The 20,176-nt window shown below is 36.6% G+C and overlaps 1 protein-coding gene across 3 annotated transcripts in view; it reads left to right on the top strand.

Annotated features, from left to right (window-relative positions):
- The window catches only part of LOC145671329 (glycoprotein-N-acetylgalactosamine 3-beta-galactosyltransferase 1-like), a 301,114-nt gene that overhangs the window by 211,283 nt on the left and 69,655 nt on the right, over positions 1–20,176 (top strand). Inside the window, exon 1 of one of the 3 annotated variants that reach the window (XM_081740336.1) lies at positions 3,372–3,466. The exons of the other annotated variants lie outside the window; for them this stretch is intronic. Within the exon in view, the coding sequence (XP_081596462.1) occupies positions 3,454–3,466 (13 nt within the window). The 5' untranslated portion in view covers positions 3,372–3,453. Of the gene's footprint in view, positions 1–3,371; positions 3,467–20,176 lie in introns of those variants that run through there. 3 annotated transcript variants of the gene reach the window in all.

Here is a 20,176-nt window from a genome sequence, read left to right as displayed (position 1 = left end):
AGTTCTGCACAGAGAAAAATCCATTCTCCGGACAGGGGTATATTGTACAAATATACGGCATCCTCTTGCTTACTATAGAAATCAGTACGGAGCATACGTTATCTGTATGCTACATAGGCACTGCCCTTGGATGTTACATCATGCCGTTGCAGGATGTTTGACATCTAACAGTTTTCCGTATATCACATGCATATACTCATATTACATTCCTCAGCTGTATGTGATATACGTCCATTTGTATGTGAGATCCTGACCGCCTATATTGTTTCATACGGAAAGTACGTACAGATGGAACACTTATACAGAAAGTATTATAAAACATGCGTTTTCAGTTATATGTCTGCTGTACATTAAGTCCAAAAACTACAGGAATTACGCATGTAACCTATCTTTTTAAGTACGCCACCTACATTTTTTTCATTGTGCATGCATTGGTACAAAAAATATTTTGGAGTTATTGACACACAAAGAGCACGATATGAAAAAATATTTGTCTCATTCTATTTTTAAGGGGGAATTAAGTGATACAAAATGAGTTGATTGAATGCTTGTCATGTGTTTTGAACAATTTAATTAAAGATGAAATTTTACAAGCAGACTTTGTTTCAGTACAAGTAGACTAAACAACATGGGCCTTATGCAGAGTCGTTCTGACGTGTGATTAGTGCCATACTAAAGAGTTCGACTAACATGTTTCCTTGAGTAGTCAGGCTTTTAGTATGACGCTAATCATATGTTAAAACGACTGCGCATAAGGCGGCATATGTTTCTTGTAAAGCGCAGATAATGTGATAATAAATTTTCCCCACCCGATCACGCCCAATTAAAACAATTAAACTGCTTTACGGCGAATTAAGATCAGCTATGAGTCACATACGTGAATTTCATTATGAAAATTGAGATCCGGATCGAATAAGTGCTGTCGGTAGACTACAAGTACGTTAAATTTATGTGAATTTTTCTTCTTGTGTATTCTTATTGCCTCAGATACTAAATAAACCTTCAGATTCGGTCGCAGGGTGAAGATACTCGCCTAACATAAGAAATTCAAGGTTTTTCTTACTATATTAGTATACAATTGATTAAAAAATGTGAACATTGAAACTCAGGGGGACAGTTGCCCCTTCCCTCTTCAAATGACGCCCCTGCTGACGCCATATCGCAAAATCAGTATGTGATATCTATTAGCTACCGCAAAGCAGAACGCAAATTTTTAGTTTTGTTGAAGCAAACCACTAAGGAATGGGACCCATAATCAGAAAATATTTTTGTCAATATTGCAAATGGATGAACGAAAACACGTTGATTTGTTTCAGCACGGAGAAAATATTGCATGATACAACGTCAGCAAGAGAGGCGGCTCTCGAGGGAAGTCATGTCGGTAAAGAAGAATATTTTATTGTTAACGTCATAACAAAGTTAACTGCACAGAAGTACAATAGCGTTTCGGTTACGGAATAAACATTAATTGTCTGTGCCGGGCCGCAGTGATTTTAATGGTGGAACGCTCACAAGACTCGTCGGGTCCTAAGCCGATCCCAATTGCCCCCAAGTGAGCTTTGTGGTGGACAAATACCGTATGCTTAAGCTTTCTCATGGTTCTCCAGTTTCTTCTGTTTCGTCATTTTACCTTTATGACCCTTCGCCTTAAAAATACTGATCTAAAAATTAACATTCAAGAAAAACACTTCCAATTATTATTTCTTCATTGTTATGCATATTATCTGAATTATTATTGTTACCCTATTACTACTATAATAATGAATTATCAAGATCACCGTCGAACCAACATACGACACCGGACTATATTATAATTTACAATATTTTCACTCTACATTCAGATAAAGTTTCGTTTGAAAAATTAACTCGTTCTGGAAACTTAGTCTTTTCGGACGAAGCATACGTTAGAATTAGTACCTTACCAAGATTTAGAATTAACACTGTATCATGTATTCCGCGCATAACTTCACTTTGCATAACAGTTTTTACCACCATCTACGAATATGAAAGCCGTTCTTCATGCATTTCAGTATAACTTCCTTTATTCGGCTGTCCTTTCAATATTACAACTTCATTCATTATTGTCCATTCATTCGTATCGTTCCTTTGTAAAGTGTCTCATTTTTCTCATTTTTCAGGAGAGCGATTTGAAATTTTGCACCTATTTCACTGTCCTGTTACGCTCATGTTTACCAACAAATATTTACCAATTTTTGACACAATCTAGCCAAAGTACATTCAGTACATTAATACCTCATGTTCAAATTATATAATATTGTAATATTAAGTCATAAAAAGTGTTATTTGAGATACGTCACTTTGCAAAACAAAGTTTTTTTTGAATGAGTTACGTCGCTGTGCATAGTTTTTGGGATATAAGAATAATGCCAAATTGAAGTTGGAAAACTGTAAATTTGTCCATTTGTGTACATCAAAGTTGCTGTATTCATCTTTGATAGACTAATTTATAAAAATTAGTTAACAAACGATAGAACCAAAAGTCTTATTTCTTTTATTAATTAATTACATATATTTATGAAATTCATAGTAAAAGATCAAACGAATAAGGCAGTGGCGAAAGGTGATTGTTTCAAGAGGGTACCCCAATGTTCTTCTTCTTCTTCTACTTCTACTACTACTACTACTACTACTACTACTACTACTACTACTACTACTACTACTACTACTACTACTACTAATAATAATAATAATAATAATAATAATAATAATAATAATAAATGAAACAGATTAGACACAAATATTTTACTACAGAGCAGAAGTAAAGTATAACGTCAGAGAGCATAGAGTTGGAAATAATTTGTTTAATATCTGCAGCAATAATAATGGGATAATGAATGACGTCACATAACATCAAACTGGAAATGACTGGTTTGAGAACAGCCAATGAAATTGTGAGAAGGAAGCTATGTGTTACAGAGTATCTTTGGAAATGACCGGTTTGAAACCTGAGCCACTGAAAATGGGGGAAGAAAAATATGAGTCACAGAGTATCGTTGGAAGTGACTAGTTTGAAATCTGAGCCAGTGAGAATGAAAAAAAAAAACTGTAACGTTACATAGCACCGAATTAGAAATTACTGAGTTAAGCCCTTAAGGAAGTTTAATTTTAATGCCATAGCTTCACAGTTTGCCTAGCGATTAATTTACAGTATGTGGGAGATAGTATTTTTTTAAAGAAAAAAGATAGTATTTTTTAAAAAATCATTGTCCTAGTTAAGTGTTATCACTTATAACTTATTGACTTTTAATGAGACGAGGAGGAATTCAGTGATGTGAGGAAAAATTAAAGCTAACGTTTGATAAGATAATGGCAGATTAGTGATCTACGGGGAATAGTGTGTATCAACGTAGTTAATGTTGAACAGTGCTATCTTAATTCAGTGTGTATCAACGTAGTTAATGTTAAACAGTGGCCGAACACTGTAGGTAGGACATGCAGGATTCAGGTAAACTACCAGTGTTACAATTGTATGTATGCTGAATGTATGAAGAAAAAAAAATGTGTTTGTCAACTTGATTTCTGTTTGTGGTACTCGCTTCTTTTGTTATCACTACTTTTTTGAACCATCTTCCGTTCATGGTTCACAAGTTAAGTGCTATAATTATTAGTTTATCGTTTAACGAAGATCGGCCATTGGAAATAAACTTCGATAGATGGGGCTGCATAATCGTGTCGATGTGGAACGTATTTGTTCTTGCAGTAAATACAGGGTGCGGCAACGTTCATAGTATGTTTTAATTTTCAAATTACGATGATGATGGGAAAAAGTGTGAAGGAAATATTGTGCTTGATACAACTGGCATATATATATATATATATATATATATATATATATATATATATATATATATATATATATATATATATATATATATATATATATAATATAATATAATATTAAAACAGGTATGGATTTCTTACGACAGATCTTTACTCAGAAAGTTATTTTCTGTTACGCTGACACTTCTTTGTCGGCCCTATCCTAGAATTTGATACTTATACAGTTATGCTTATGGGATTTCCTGAAGCGGAAGGTTTTGCAAACATGACATGGAACGAAGTCTGAGCTGTTCTCAACATCCAAACTATCGAGCCTGGTTCTAGTACTCAATCAACGTCAAGCTCTATCGAGCGTGAAAGTGAATTCTGTGGTGGGCAAACATCGTGTGAGTGCGTTCTTCCGTTTCCTTCCACTTTATTCATTCCATCATTTCATTCATTTCTTATCATCATCATCATCGTCACCTTTAGCCTAGCCGCATATATTTTAATAACGCTCGACCCTAGCCATAGGAGCTAAGTACACGGTTCTGATCCATTTCTTATTATCATCGTCACCTTTAGCCTAGCCGCATATATTTTAATAACGCTTGACCCTAGCCATAGGAGCTAAATACACGGTTCTGATCCATTTCTTATCATCATTGTCACCTTTAGCCTAGCCGCATATATTTTAATAACGCTCGACCCTAGCCATAGGAGCTAAATACACGGTTCTGATCCATTTCTTATCATCATCGTCACCTTTAGCCTAGCCGCATATATTTTAATAACGCTCGACCCTAGCCATAGGAGCTAAGTACACGGTTCTGATCCATTTCTTATCATCATCGTCACCTTTAGCCTAGCCGCATATATTTTAATCACGCTCGACCCTAGCCATAGGAGCTAAATACACGGTTCTGATCCATTTCTTATCATCATCGTCACCTTTAGCCTAGCCGCATATATTTTAATAACGCTCGACCCTAGCCATAGGAGCTAAGTACACGGTTCTGATCCATTTCTTATCATCATCGTCACCTTTAGCCTAGCCGCATATATTTTAATCACGCTCGACCCTAGCCATAGGAGCTAAATACACGGTTCTGATCCATTTCTTATCATCATCGTCACCTTTAGCCTAGCCGCATATATTTTAATAACGCTCGACCCTAGCCATAGGAGCTAAATACACGGTTCTGATCCATTTCTTATCATCATCGTCACCTTTAGCCTAGCCGCATATATTTTAATAACGCTCGACCCTAGCCATAGGAGCTAAGTACACGGTTCTGATTGGTTAAAGTTATCCGTTTCTCGCCACGTAGCATACATATAGCACAAATCAAACGCCTGCTGCTCTCGGTTGTCGTAGCCGAGCGTGCTAGCAAACGGGCTTGTAATGAAAATCGCTTTTGGCGAGGGTTCAAACCCCGCCTACGGAAAGTTTATTTATTTTTAATTTTTTTTTAAATTTTCATAATACTTTTATCTTAAGATAAATAAGATAAAAGTAATGATAAGATAATAAGATATAATACTGATTTGCCCTTGTACGTAATATATAATGTATAAAAATTGATTTACTTACGTACGAAACAGCTGAGCAAGCGTCAGCGAGCGAAGGAGGTTAGAAGACCCGCAGGGCTAGTTTTGTTGCACCTTGACCCCGATAACAAACTACGTGACATTACTTCACACTCGGGTGGTCTAACTTGGAACCTCACCCGCTTCCTTGTGGCCAAAGTGCATATTTTTTTAGGGTAGCGCGTGAAAAAAATATATGCCTCATGTTCTTACAAAATATAACCCAAATATGATTATGTTTTTATTTATATCAACACACAAAGTGACAAGTTTCTTCTATTACTATAACACACAACAGATGCACCGGAAAGTCTGGACAATCGCAAACTGCAACCAATCACAAATGTGTATTTACTTCCTTTGGCTAGGTCGAGCGTGGAAAAAAGTGCAGCCTATCAGGCATAAACGTGGGACGTAAAACTGAAAGATTTAATTTCCTTTCATTTTCAATCGAGCGTGAGGTAGAGCCCGAGTTCGAGCGAATGCGAGGCTTATTGAGGATAGCGAGCGCGAGCTCATTGGGGAAGGGAGAGGAGCTTACTTCAATACTTTCTGTTAATGATATTTTTTATTGCTGTTTGATCACTACTTTCATATAGGTTTATAGCAGGAAAAAAAACTGATTTCTTGCAACAGAAGAAAATTTCTTGTCAAAAATATTATCAGTAGTCTGGACCCCCCCCCCCCTCAAAAAAAAAAAGTGCGAGTAGTTCATATCTGCCCTTCCTACGGGGCAGATTTGAATGGGCGTGAGACACATTTGAATAACCGGGTTTTTGGTCACAAAAGCATATTAAAATATTTAACAGCGCTGCTTAAATTCACAATTAGAGCCTTTTTGTCTTGCAGCTTTTGCCTTTGTATTGCGCAACACAAGTTGCAGCGTTTTCAAACTCAATGAGAGTTCATTGTTCCTTTTAGGTTTGTTGCTGCTGCAGATTTGCAGGTGTTACAGTATTCTAGAAATCGCACGCCGCAAGAGTTACGTAAAGATGATCTACTTACATTGGAAACAATCGTTCTGTTCATAGAAAAGCGACGTGTCGTTACCACTTGCTACGCTGTTCGTCATGGATTCAATAGTTATGCGTTCAGGAGGAAGCCCGAGAAAATTAAGGCATGAAAAAAAAAGTCCCAAGTGAAAATAACCAAAATTCTTTACTGAATTCAATATAAGGACACACAAACTTTGATAATGATGTCCATGATCTTTATGAAAATTTACCAGTGCTATTATCGAACTACTTTATACATTGACAATATTATTTCATCGTAATATCTTAGTGCTTACTGTCGTTTTCTTTAGCCCATGGAACATATTTTTTATATTAATTAGTCCATGTGAACATTTACAGATCAATTCAATTGACTTGAGTTTAACGTTCCTTTCAGCAGCGAGGCTATATGAGACAGAACCTACTGATTAACGTGAAATCTAACCACATGAGCTCCCACCGGGCGTCGAATCCGGGTCTTCCACACCAAAGGCGCGTGCTCTAACCGCTTAGCCACAAAGGAGCTCATTTACAGATCAACTGAATTTTTTTGAACACACGAGTTAACATTTAAACCAACAAATAAAAAAAAAAAAAAAAAAAACAGATGTGGTAACACAATAATATCAAACTAGTTACAATTGGCTTACAAAATAAAATAAAATGAAATTTATACTTTTATGTTTCACGAATATGCCATGTAGGCAAAGATAGATGGATAATTAATGAGAGTGAATTATTATAAAAGAATCTGTGGAATGATCGTGTGAGAGGAAACGTCAGAATCACGAGAAAACCCACAAACACGATGATGTCCACAAATTCGGTGGACAAACACTGTGTGTATGGGTTTGCTCGGGGTTCTCCCGTTTTCTCCCACTTCTTCATTTCACAATTTCATTAATTTCTCATCATCACCGTCTCCTTTAACCTAGCCTGCATAAATGTGCGACCTAAAACTTAAATATTTCCATCACAAACTCATATGGCCAAGGTTCGAATCAGGAACCCCTCACATTATAGGTGAGTGCTCTACTATTGATCCACTGTGTCCTCTGATAATGATTGTTTCTGATATGTCATGACGAGTAATAAACATAATATTCTGTTCCAGTGAGTGAAGTAATAATAGACGAAACCTAGCAAAAGGCTGAACTCTTCAAACGTTTGCTTATGATTTTTTCCCCGCTTTGTGGACCTCGAAAACACAAAACGCAATACTTTCACGATAACCTTTTGCAAATGTACCACCGGATACTAAACATTAATCACCTCAGAGCTGACGAGAAAAAGAATATTAAATAAATTTATGTTCTTATGCTTAGAGCATTATTTCGTATGAGGTTATTGAAGAAAAAAGTTAGTTTCAAAGTAACAACACATAAAATACATAATGAATTTCTGTTAATATTCCTCTTGTTTAGGCTCGAAAAATCCCGGGCGCCAGATAATCAAGGCGATTGGAAATACGAGTCTGGCGTCTAAATAATTTAAATCCAAAATAAAATTATGTAGGCCCATGGATGAAATTGTATTATTATGGTGCCTAGGTTTGAGAACCGGCGCCTAGGTCACAAGAAAAAATTTTCGAGCATTTATTTTGTTTATGATGCTCTTTCGGCAACCTAACCATCTCTCTGCCTCTATTCACTACAGCTTCCTTCAGCTCCAAATCACCGCATTGGCCACAAAAGCATTTCTCTTGTAGAAATATAATAAGAAAGTAAAGCGCTATATAATACGATTCTTTAAAATAAGAACAATTGTAGCAATGGTGTGGGGTGATTAATTGCTAATATGTACAGTAAATAGTAGAAACAATGTAAGGATGTAGTAGGATAAGGATTTAAAAAAAAAAAAAAAAAGTATTACGTGCTTTTTGGTGCAGAAAGCGCTTATTTGTAGCCGTATTATAATAGCATGGAGATTCACAACAAATCTTCAAAATAAAGAAAACTATAGTATGGTGGCTTCTCAGTCTGCGCGTGACTTAATTTGATGATCCTAGTATTTCGACTGCTAGAGCCTTACAAAGTCGTTTTGACATACTGTTAGCGTCATACTAAAGGCCTGACTACTGCAGGAAACATGTTAGTCGAACTCTTTAGTATGACACTAATCACACGTCAAAACGACTGTCCATAAGGCCCGTAATGTTTTTAGTGTAACACAAAAATAATGTAATCCTGCTTAAATATACCTTTGTCTAAAATATTTGTAATGATAGAACATTACAAATGACTTTTACGTAATGTATTTTAAACTCGGAGAAAGGTCTTATTAATACGTTTATATACAGTAAGTGTATCATTTATTTTGTCACTTTTCCTTTCACTATTCCACTAAATTTATTTGGTTTTCAGTAAGAAACTGCAATATAAAAAGATTCCCTGAAACTTTCAATATGGGTCGGAGAGGGATACCGAATTATGAAGTCACGCCGAAACGCCTGTTTCTGTTACCGTAACGTAAGCAGCTTTTTTTTTTTTTTTTCTATCTCCGTAAAGAAAGAAATATTTTTCTGAGATTTTTGGTATGTGGTATATTAAAGACTAGTTCTACAGAATGATGTGTTTAAATTACAACTTTCGGTCAGAAAGGTAAGGTTCATTGGGGTTAATGCAGTTTTCATAGCTAACCTTAAATCCAAAGATGTGATTCGAACGGAATATAGCCATGTGTCCTGTTACAGTTGCGGGAAGAGATTGAGAACGTTTCCTTTGTACTGTGTTTATATAGCTCGTTGAGTTCTATCGAATGCACGTGGCGAACTCACCTGCTGCCCTTGTAAGCGATCCTTAGAAAATTTTTCGTCAGTTTCAAACAACGCCCAGAGCAAACTCGCTCAATTGAATTTTACAGACTTGGGATATGAGTAATAATCATAATAGCAGGGGCGTAAATAAGGGCCCCGTAGGCCCCGCATTGCGGGAGGGCCTCCAAGCCTTTAGTTACGCCACTGCACAATACATTATAGAGGAAGAAAGGGAGTTCTAACATTTTCCATAAATCGTATTCTTTCCGTGCGAAGAACGAGGATTCTGCTACATCACTGCGGAAAAAAGACCTATACGTTTGAAATGAATTTTTGATCATGGACCCACATCGAATTTTTTTTTTTTTTTAATGTAACTTTGATTGAAATTCGTCTGCTAAGGGAAGCGAAAGTAAAATTTGTATGCCCAAAATAGCGTATATGAATTGGTGTGAAAAACAACTACAATTTCTTAGATTTTACCTGTACAATGTCGAGTACATTATCAGCCAATAATAATACGTAATAATCCCTTCTTCACATAGTGACTGCACACACCCTATACAATGAGAGACGTGAAATCACGTAGATGAATGAATCCCTGTATAATAGATGTTTTTCATCGTGAGAACCACACAACCCCTAATGGCGTTACAATGACCCTGTAAATTAATTCTGATTGTTTCTGTTAACATTTTATAGATCGTGTGGAGTGAAGAAGTCACTGTCAGTTATTTCAACAATGATACTTGAAAGAAAAATGTGAGACCCTTGTTAAGTGGCCAGTTGTCTAGTGACCTTTCGCAGTACACACCATCAATCATTATATTACACTAATTCGTAGTTTAAGATGACAAGATTTTCTTTTTTAAGTTAAGCTTTACGTTATTATAACGTATTTAAAAAGTAAATGGAGAATTGAACTTTGACATTGTTAGTTTTTTTTTTTTTTGACTCGGTTACAAGAGTATATGAGTAGGCGTAGGCTGTCGCATGTTGGGTAGATTCTTACACCATATTTTTATCGCGTCCCTGGGTCCTTGTTGCCTCTTGCCGTTATTTAATACCTATCTAAAAAAAGATAATGAGGGAGGGGCCTGCATATTGAAGACAGTACTTCAGTATGAGGAAGAATGATTTATGTATATACGGCTTGCAGATCATATGGGCCTTGTTACAGAATCAGAAAATAAAATTAGTAAGATGTTAGAACCGGAGGTCTTCATCATCGTATGGTGGTTGGCCATCTCGAGGGTATCCTTACCCTCAAATTTCCTCGCCCACAATGACATGAGGGCAAGGACAAATTCACAACACGAGGGCGAGATCCAACTGCCACTGCGAGGTCGAGAACAAGTTTCCAGTAGGGATGGCCACATTTTCCGGAAACCGGAAAATTGAAAAAGAAAGACGGAAAATTTTCCGGAAAAACGGAAAATGTGATTTCCGGAAACCGGAAAACACTTTTTCCGGAAATGGCCATCCCTAGTTTCCAGCACGAGGGCGTGGACAAATTTCCAACACGAGGGCGAAAAACAACTTCCTTTGCGAGGGTGAGGGTGAACGACGGCGAGGGCCAACTGTCACTGCCAGAGCGAGGGTGAGTGAGGTCGTATGAACACTATGGTTAGAACACTTGGGGAAACGTGAAAAATATTATATATAATATATGGTAGAAACATAAAAGCAGTGATTTGAACGAAACGGTCAGTATCAAATATAAAAGTAGAACAGAAAGTAGAACAGATCAGTACTTAGGTAGTACGTTATAGGTGAGGACATGAAGTGCGAGTGTGAAACAAAAGAAAGGATAATAGAGGAAGAAGAAAAATCTATTTTGTAAGTCCTTGTTTAATAGAGATAAAAAATAGCTCGTAAAATGTTTCGTGTGGAGTATTATGTATCTTGTAGGTCTATATATATAAAAATGAAAGTAACTATGTCTGTGACGTAATAACTCTTGAACCACCCGACCTATCTCCATGGAATTTTCAACATAGATGAAGTTCGGGCCTGGATTTTTTTAATAATTTCACTTTAACCAGGGGTAAAAGTGCAGGGGAACGCGGGGGGAACGCCTCACTGTCCTCCCACTTCCAGAAAATATCTGTAGCGTTCTCCCACCTTTTAAATAAAATTACAATGGGCAAAGATAGGCACGGGGGACGGCGTCACGTCATGCGTCCCCCTACCTTTCCAGATTCACTTTTACCCCTGACTTTCGCGGTGCAACTTAGGGGAGGGGAAAGGTGGAAATATATATAAAAATGATAGAAAATGACCGATATTAGTGTAGAATCCATAGTTTTCGAAATTGCTGAGACGAATAGTGACATTTCCGATGCTGTTTAAATCCAAATTCAACCGCCATTAGTACTCTTAAGGGGGATGGTGACATGTAAAAGTAATTGAAAATGACCGATATTAGTGTCGAGTTAATAGTGTTTGGGGTTCCTAAGTTGATTGGTGCAAGATTTGATGCCCTTTATGTCCAAAATGAAACGTATTTTCCCCGTGCGAAAAACAGGCATTCTGCTAGTATCTTATGAAGCAAAAAGATGAACATTGCGCAAAAACGATTAGAAAAGACTGGAGGCTTCCGAAATGTGGATTGGAGAAGAATCGATACAATTAAGTGAGTCCAACGACAACCTAATGAAAAAGTATTAGGAATAGTAGGGGAGAAAATAATACATTTAGATCTAGTTAAAAAGAAGAAGAAAAACGGCCTGTTGAATTGTTCATTCATACGTATCCGGTAGACAACGTCTTAAGAAAAAATATTGAGACAGGAACATAATGTTAAGCTGTGTATTGATAAATCTCAATTGAATCTGAGTAGCTGTCAGGTTTTATGGTTGATTGCTGAACAGAGAATACCTACCGGTTGTCATATTTTTGTGGCTTAGGGATGTTTTAGTGTGCATTTTTTTTTTTTCAGGAAAATCATCCGCGCAGTTTTATATCTGTTAGTGTTTTTCATTTCAAATTTTAATAATGTATATGATTACACACATATGTTTCGCTTCAGTGTTCATATGTTTGTTTAGTGTTTATCATTTCCTCAACAGATGGGTTTGCAGGTTTTCTTTCACGCAGGTTCTCTTTTTGTTCTCAGAGCATATTTTAAGTATTGTGTGCACAACTGTGGTTGTGTACGGCATTGTCGGCAGTGATAAGCCAAAAATATTTTCTTCCGTAAAGAAAAATGTTGATAATTATGTGTAGTTCCTGATACGTGTGCACATTTATGTTGGGTACCAGTTGTTTTTGAATTGCAGTTCTAATCTGTATCTATGTATATACAATTAAACAAATCTTTAAGGCTTGACAGGATCATGTTTCCCGTCATGATGTTGGATAACAGCTGGTTTTGAAGCTAATTTTAATCTTCATTGATATGTATACAGTGAAACAAATCTTTTAGACTATTATGTTAGAATCTTTGATAAGCTTTACGATGGAATACACTATTCTATCAAACCAAAAAATTGAACGTGTAAGATTCTGAGTTGTGTGCATTTTTGCGTTTGCATGCAGTTGATACAATATTTTATTTTTTGCTGGCAACCCTATTAAACCACCACATATCAACGAATCAATGTTGTAATTCCTTCCAACATTCTTCCTTCCTTCCAATATGCTTTATAGAAAACAAAAGTACTATGCGTTAGTACTTTTAATATCTTCAGTAAAAATTGGCATTCAAAAATGCGGCAACTTTCGGAATAGAAGAGTTTCTGATTTTTAAATGGTTATATATGTTGTGTATATATTTAACAGGACTCCTGTACAGTCCCTTAAAGGTAGAAAATTCATCAAATAAATTATATGAGAAGAAATTCCTTTTAGCAGATGCAAGCAAGGCCCAGCAACTGATTCTCGGCTACAGCACCATCAACAGAGAAACGCGCACAACGCGGTAAACCCTGAAAATGCGCTCCGTAATCCATACTGAAAATCTGAACGAGGCATATTATAGATGGCTGGATATTTGAATGTCAAGTTATACCGCTTTTGAATTGAAGTATCCACTATCATTACATTCTTTCATATTGATAAGCGGATTTTATGGTGAACAAATGCTGTGTGCATGAGTTTTCTCGAGTTCTTCCGTTTCCCCAATCCTGTACTTTAACAACATTTGGAAAGGTTCTGTAGGGTATCTCAGGGAATATATGGTTAATTTAGTTTAGTTAGTAATCGTAATAGTTGTGTGGAGGATGAGGATCATTGTCTCATTATGAATTACTGCACGTTCAGACAGTAGCGTACGCAGGAGTTTATTTCGAAGGGGGTCCAAACTCAATATGAGGGTATTGCCCCTAAAATTAGGCTAATATTATACAAAAGTCAAAATTTCGGAGGGGTTCAGACCCCAAGGACCCACCCCCTGCGTACGTCCCTGCCTTCAGACATCTCTGTCCTGCTGGGCCTCATTTTATACTCCCAGTCATTTGCATATAAATTACTTCAAATTATCTATGTAATAATAATCGCTAGTTTAATCCAATTTAAACAATTGAATGAAGAAATATTGCGAAGTTAGTTAAAAAAATATTTCTTAGTATTTCGTCCTATATAGATAATTTATAGATATTTCATCCAACTTGTTACTTCAAACTCCCATACAATACAAATTAGTACAACATACGATGGAAAAGTATGATCGTGTGTAACAGGCCTAAAGGAGTGCAATACCATAGAGATTTTTTAAAATTATTTATATCTATCCATTATGAAATAGATGCATTAAAGGTTTAGACCAGCGTTTCCTAACCTATGTGCCGCGGCACACTGGTGTGCCGCGAATGGACCGCTGGTGTGCCGCGAGGAAATCGAGACAAAATTATTAATTCTATAGCAACCAAATTGCAAGACATAGGAAAAAAATGTATATTTTTGTACTTCACATTACTATGAATTTCTACCATGGAAAAAATTACTGTAATTGTAATGTATTATTCTACATCTACATTACAGTGTAGCAGACAGTATTTCGGCTCGTACACATTTCCACGGTTAGCTCCTTTGTTACGCTTCAATTGAGAGTCATACTAACACCGAGAAATGGAAGCACTTGTATGGTACGCGTCAAGTGAACGTTCGTAGAACACTCATTCGCATCTGAATGACAGAACAACACTTTGTTCAACAGGTGTGTTTTGACTTCGACGCATCGCAAGCTGTGTGATTGCAATAATATGCACCGGTTTTGGTTAAAACAGCAAAGTTAAAAATACAAGACATTTGTTAGTTCATTCGTTATTTAGTGATCTTCGTTCTTATTGAAAGGTTGGATACAGTTTTCGAAAAATAATGCATATTTTTAAAAATTTGAGTCCTATATTTCATTGCAATTGTTTTCTATTTTAAAATTAGAATAAAAAATAAACATAATGAATTAGCATAGGGGAAACTAGTGATCGAGCTTTCAGCTCTATGAGGAGATCAGTAATCACAAAAAAAAACGGTATTTTATCTATGCAAATAATAATAATAATAATAATAATAATAATAATAATAATAATAATAATAATAATAATAATAATATATGAGTGTGCCGCGAGAATTGAAGTTACACTCGTAGTGTGCCGCAAGTTGAAAAAGGTTGGGAAACGCTGGTTTAGACATTTGTTCTGGTCACCTATGTCAGTGAAACTAATTATATAGTAATGTATAATTAGCATTGTTAATCTGTCCCACTCTCTACTGTAAATTATTTCAAGTAAGAATTGTGTTAAGGAGGGTTAGGATTTTTGAGAACAGTTTTCCCCATCAGGATGCCGCGGTCGGCAAGAGGGATTGCCGCCGTCGACGGTGGCAGGCCGCCGGTAGGCAGCCGGCACCCGTCCGCGGCGGCACGACGATCTACTTGTTCAAAATTGCCGACCTTTTGCCGAGGCGGCAAGCGGTCGAAAATCGTAAAAAATAATGCCCTTTGCCGACCGCCAGAGTCGGCAAAACAGTCGGAAAGACCTCTTTCCGACCCTCTGCCGACTCCTTATGCCGGCCTCTTTTCGACGGCGGCGCCGGCGCATTTACTGCACCTTTACGGCTGTTTGCCGACTGCTCGGCAAGGCAACTTTCCGACGGCGGCGCCGGCGCATTTAATGCTCATTTCCGGCTGTTTGCCGACTGCTCGGCAAGTCAACTTCTCGACGGCGGCGCCGGCGCATTTAATGCTAATTACCGGCTGTTTGCCGACTGCTCGGCAAGGCAACTTTCCGACGGCGGCGCCGGCGCATTTAATGCTCATTTCCGGCTGTTTGCCGACTGCTCGGCAAGTCAACTGTTCGACGGCGGCGCCGGCGCATTTTATGCGCCTTTCCGGCTGTTTGCCGACTGCTCGAAAGGACCTCTTTTCGATGTCGGCTTCCCGATTCTCCCACTGGCGGCATCCGACTTCTTGCCGCCGTCGAAAAGTGGCCCTTTGCCGACTGGAAATCAACGCTTCAGGAAGGCAATCATCAGCTTTTCATCAGCTTTTACATTAGTCTTGCCTAAGTCTTCCTCCATGCTATGATTTCTCGACAAGGAGCACCCTTGGAAGTTCTTGAAGTATAATACTTGCATTTTTTTGTGTGTCCCAGTACAAAATTTGTTCTTTTTGCTTTTTTGCAGCACTTTCAGCCAAAAAACAAGAAATTGAATGGGACATGGAAGTATTATATACTTTCAGAACTAGCAATTGTGCCCTTCATGAGAAATCATAGCACGGAGGCAAACTTAGGCAAAGCTACTCTAAAAAGTGGTGAAAATTTTGCCTTCCTGAAGGGTTGATATCCAGTCGGCAAAGGGCTACTTTTCGACTGCGGCAAGAGGTCGAATGCCGCCTATGGGAGAATTGAGAAGCTGACATCGAAAAGAGGTCCTTTGGAGCAGTCGGCAAACAAGCGGAAAGGCGCATAAAATGCGCCAGCGCCGCCGGTGGAAAGTTGCCTTTCCGACCAGTCGACAGACAGCAGAAAAGATGCGTAGCACTGCAATGAAAATCATGGCGGATTCCCACCAGTAATAAAAATGAAATGAAATCTTTAATTTTACGTCCCACGGTTATGCCGATTAGGCTAAAGGAGACGGTGATGATGAATAATGAATGAAATGGTGGAATGAAGAAAGTGGGAGGAAACGGGAGAACCCCGAGAAAACCCACGCATACGGTGTTTGTCCACCACAAGGTTCACTTGGCGGGAGTAGGGTTTGAACCCAAGACCCCTAACACCAGAGGTGAACGCTCTACCACTGAGCCACCGCGCCCCCCCCCCCCACCAGTAATATTGCACTCGGTACATACGCAGTACATTTCTACAATTCTCAGTACGATTTAAGTGCTATATAGAGGAAAAGTATCTGGGAATGACTTACAAATGCTTAAAAGCGAACTAAAAATAACAACTGAGCAGCTAATAATGAACGTTAAGAATAATTCAATTAACATGTCTGTGCGCCTAATGTGAAAAACTTATAACAGTCAGTACATTTTCCCCCTGAAAGCACATCTTTCACTATCACGACCACTAGGAACAACACTGTTCTATGCAATCAAAATTTGCTAGTTGCAAACGCTTTCTTCGAAAAAAAAAAAAAAAAAAAAAAAAAAAGCCGCAGCAATCCGTCGGAAATACGGTCTTTTTAGGTTGTCGTTTTCCCATCAACTATTGGAAAAGGATTTTAAACGTCAATGATTTTCTAAATTTTTTTAAAGTACAGGGGTCACACTCCCAATGGAAAATGAGATTTAAATAAAAATTAATGAAGTAAAAATTATAAATAAAAATACTGTAATAAAAGGTATGTGGTGGCGGAGAGATTCAAACCGAGCCTACAAGCAAAAAAAAAAAAAAAAAAAAAAAAAAAAAAAAAAAAAAAAAAAGGTTAAAGTAAACAAGAAAAAGGTGGACAGTAACCATGTTAGTTTGTCAATATATGGAAAACAGAGACGTGTATCCAAGCAGCCAAGCCAAAATGTCTCTGCATTTGTTGTAACTTTGGTATTAAAAAAAAAAAAAAAAGTGGCCGGAGCGATCACTTGTCTGCTTACACCCATGACTATATTCGTAGAAACCAAACACTGAAATGCACTAAACACAAGTTCTAACGACTAAGCTGTCAGTTCTAACTCTATGCCTTAAATATTTATTTAAATACACTTTAAAAGTGGAAATCATATTAAGATAAAATAACAATTAAGTAGGTAACTAATTGTTCATTTAATGCGTTCCTATATGATTTATACATTAATTGTATACAATGAAACAGAAAAATGTGAGAAAATAATTTATATCGTAAATGAAACAGCCACATGTACAGTATACTCATAGTGCATACCCATTATATAGAGAAAAAAGGTTAATGAAGTCATTTACATAAAAAATGAAGTGTTTTAACATAATACTTTGCAAAGATCCTTTGTTTTAAAGGAATTCTTTAAGAGAATAAATGAAGGGAAGATCACAATTTTTTTTGGTCTATATGAGCACTAAAAACACACCAAATTGTATTAACAAAATACAATGCACATCGTATTAACTTATATACATTAGCCTATGTAATGAACCTTATCATCATTTAGAAGTTATATGTAATATACCTTCGGATGTACTACTACTTTTTTTTTTTTAAAACAGAAATTTGTAGCATTCCATAACATTGAGTTTTAACACAGATAGCCTTCATACAGTATGTAAAATCAGAAATGCAAATATATATGAAGTGATTACAATGTTCAAAAAAGCACTATATTATTCTAAAGAATTCCTGCTATCCATATTTTGTCTTGAATAACTCAGCCATTTTTCTTTTTTAGCCCATTGATATATACGAGGAAATCTTCCTCTGTTTCTTTGAGATTTTAAGGGTTTTACTTTTTATTATTTTTCTTCAGGTCTATTTAAATGTCTCTTACTTTGTGGAAATAAAATTCTGTGTTGTATGTTTTTAATATTCATAAATGACATCTAATTTAAATAATAATATACTTATATATACTAAAAGATCATTTTGACAAAGCAAGGGACATTTAAATAGATATTCAGAAGAAATCAGTAAAATCAGAACATCAAAAATTTTATTCATTTCAAAGAAAAGGAAGAATACTTCCCCTACAAATCAATGGGATAGAAAAGAAAGGAGGCGATGGTACTGAACCTCACCGTTAAGGAGCTTGTACTCTGAGAAATATAATTACACTTTCTCTCTTAACTGATTCCACGCAAAAAAAAAAAAAAAAAAGTGAAGAACAATATCAAACAACAGTTGTCTTTATAATTGAAGAAAACTTCAAACCTATGAAATAGTAATGTAGAATTTAAATAGCTCAGAATCAGGATTGTGAGAATATAGAGAGATACAGAAAATTTTACAACACTGCATAGAAAAGATGAAGTAATAATAAAAAAAGAATTTAACGACAAAAACTGGGATAGGGAGACTAAGGTAATATTGGCAAAACAAAAATCAATTTCAAAGCCGTAATTCTCAATATTCGCTTCAAAGGTAAGTGATGACCATAATTCCCGTGTGATTTGAAATAAACCGCATTAAAATGGGAAATGTTTTACAAATGTTATGATTGAATGAAATTCACCCGTTTTAAAAGGAAAAAAAAAAAAAAAAACTGTAGTCCCACATATATCCTACCACTCTTCACAAATATCTTTAAGGATGTTAGTACATATGATTTTTGTCAATACTCTCCGTTAGTGGCGTAGGGAAGGGGGGCCCAGAGAGGCCGGGCCCCCAAAGAGGTCCGACAATGTAGTTTGATGTTTGTAATTTTTTAATATATTTTTATGTTTATATATTTTTTGTTTGGAATTGTTCCATATGTACCTATAACAGCACTTGCCCCACCAAACACACATCCTGGCTACGCTACTGCTCTCTGTGGGTCTTCTTCCATTGCAACACTTCTGTATTTCTTGAGCAACATTTCCCCTTGCTTCCAGAAATAAATGAACTATCTAAAATAGAACAAATATAATGCTTTGTAAAATATACTCTTCAATGTGTACGGCGTTGGCACATCACGTATATTTGTTACAATAGAAAATATACTTCATCACACCAAAACCAAACCAAACTACACAGTGTAATAGACCTTGTTGCAATGAACCGGCTTCAACACTATATGTTAGACGCTATATGTTACAAGAAAACCTGTAAGAGTAATGAAAACTATAGTCACTGATGAAGAATTCAATTACGTCGAAACAGTTAACTTTTACTTAACCTTTTGTCACTCGCGCTGTTGGAAAAAAGCAAACAGGTGAGTAAAAACTAATGATTTTTACGAATGGGGTCGCATTAGCGGAGTCACCCTCACTGCTATTCCTCAAGTGGCTCCTTCCCCTCTTTCACCCTAAAGCTCGCTGACGTGCTGCAATTGTAGTAGCTTCCAGTACAGGTTGAGGAAATAGTTTCGTCTGCGTTTGCTTTTTTCAAACGCGCGAGTAGTTCCGTGATAACACTAGCAAACACATATTTTTATGGAGTTTGAAATTTTCCAACGCGCGATCGTTAATGTGATAATTATTGTTTATGAGTGAAGTTTTGTTTTTCTAAGCAACGTCTCGCTTCTTGAATAGAAGTGAGATAGAGAAGTGGCTTGACAATATTAATGATGAGTCTGATGTTAACTATCGAAAATTAGTGGCTGCTGAAAGTGATGCGAATTGAAGTAATGAAAAAGTGAATGAAGATGATATTGATCATGATAGTGAAGCAAATAAGAACAGTGTAGATGCAGATTCAGATGCAAACGATATGGATGTGAATTACAGTTACAGTGAAAATATTGTTTCATTGGGAAAGACAGGAAAACAAAATGTAAATAGTAACTGGCAGCATCAGCAAAGACAAAGTGTAAAAACATTGTGAAAAAGATGCTAGAACCGAAGTTTACTGCTAAGGGTATCACTGAGTAAACAGTTTTTTTTTTTTTTTTTTCGAAATTTATCGATATAGCCGTGATTGATGAAATTGTAAAATGTACTAACAATTATTTGGATAAATTACGAACAAGTTTCGGCGAAGAACGCACTGCAACTGTACA

The sequence above is a fragment of the Thermobia domestica genome, chromosome 15 (assembly GCF_964235325.1).
Source record: "Thermobia domestica chromosome 15, izTheDome1.hap1.1, whole genome shotgun sequence".
NCBI lineage: Eukaryota > Metazoa > Arthropoda > Insecta > Zygentoma > Lepismatidae > Thermobia > Thermobia domestica.
This window is presented reverse-complemented; position numbering and strand designations above follow the sequence as displayed.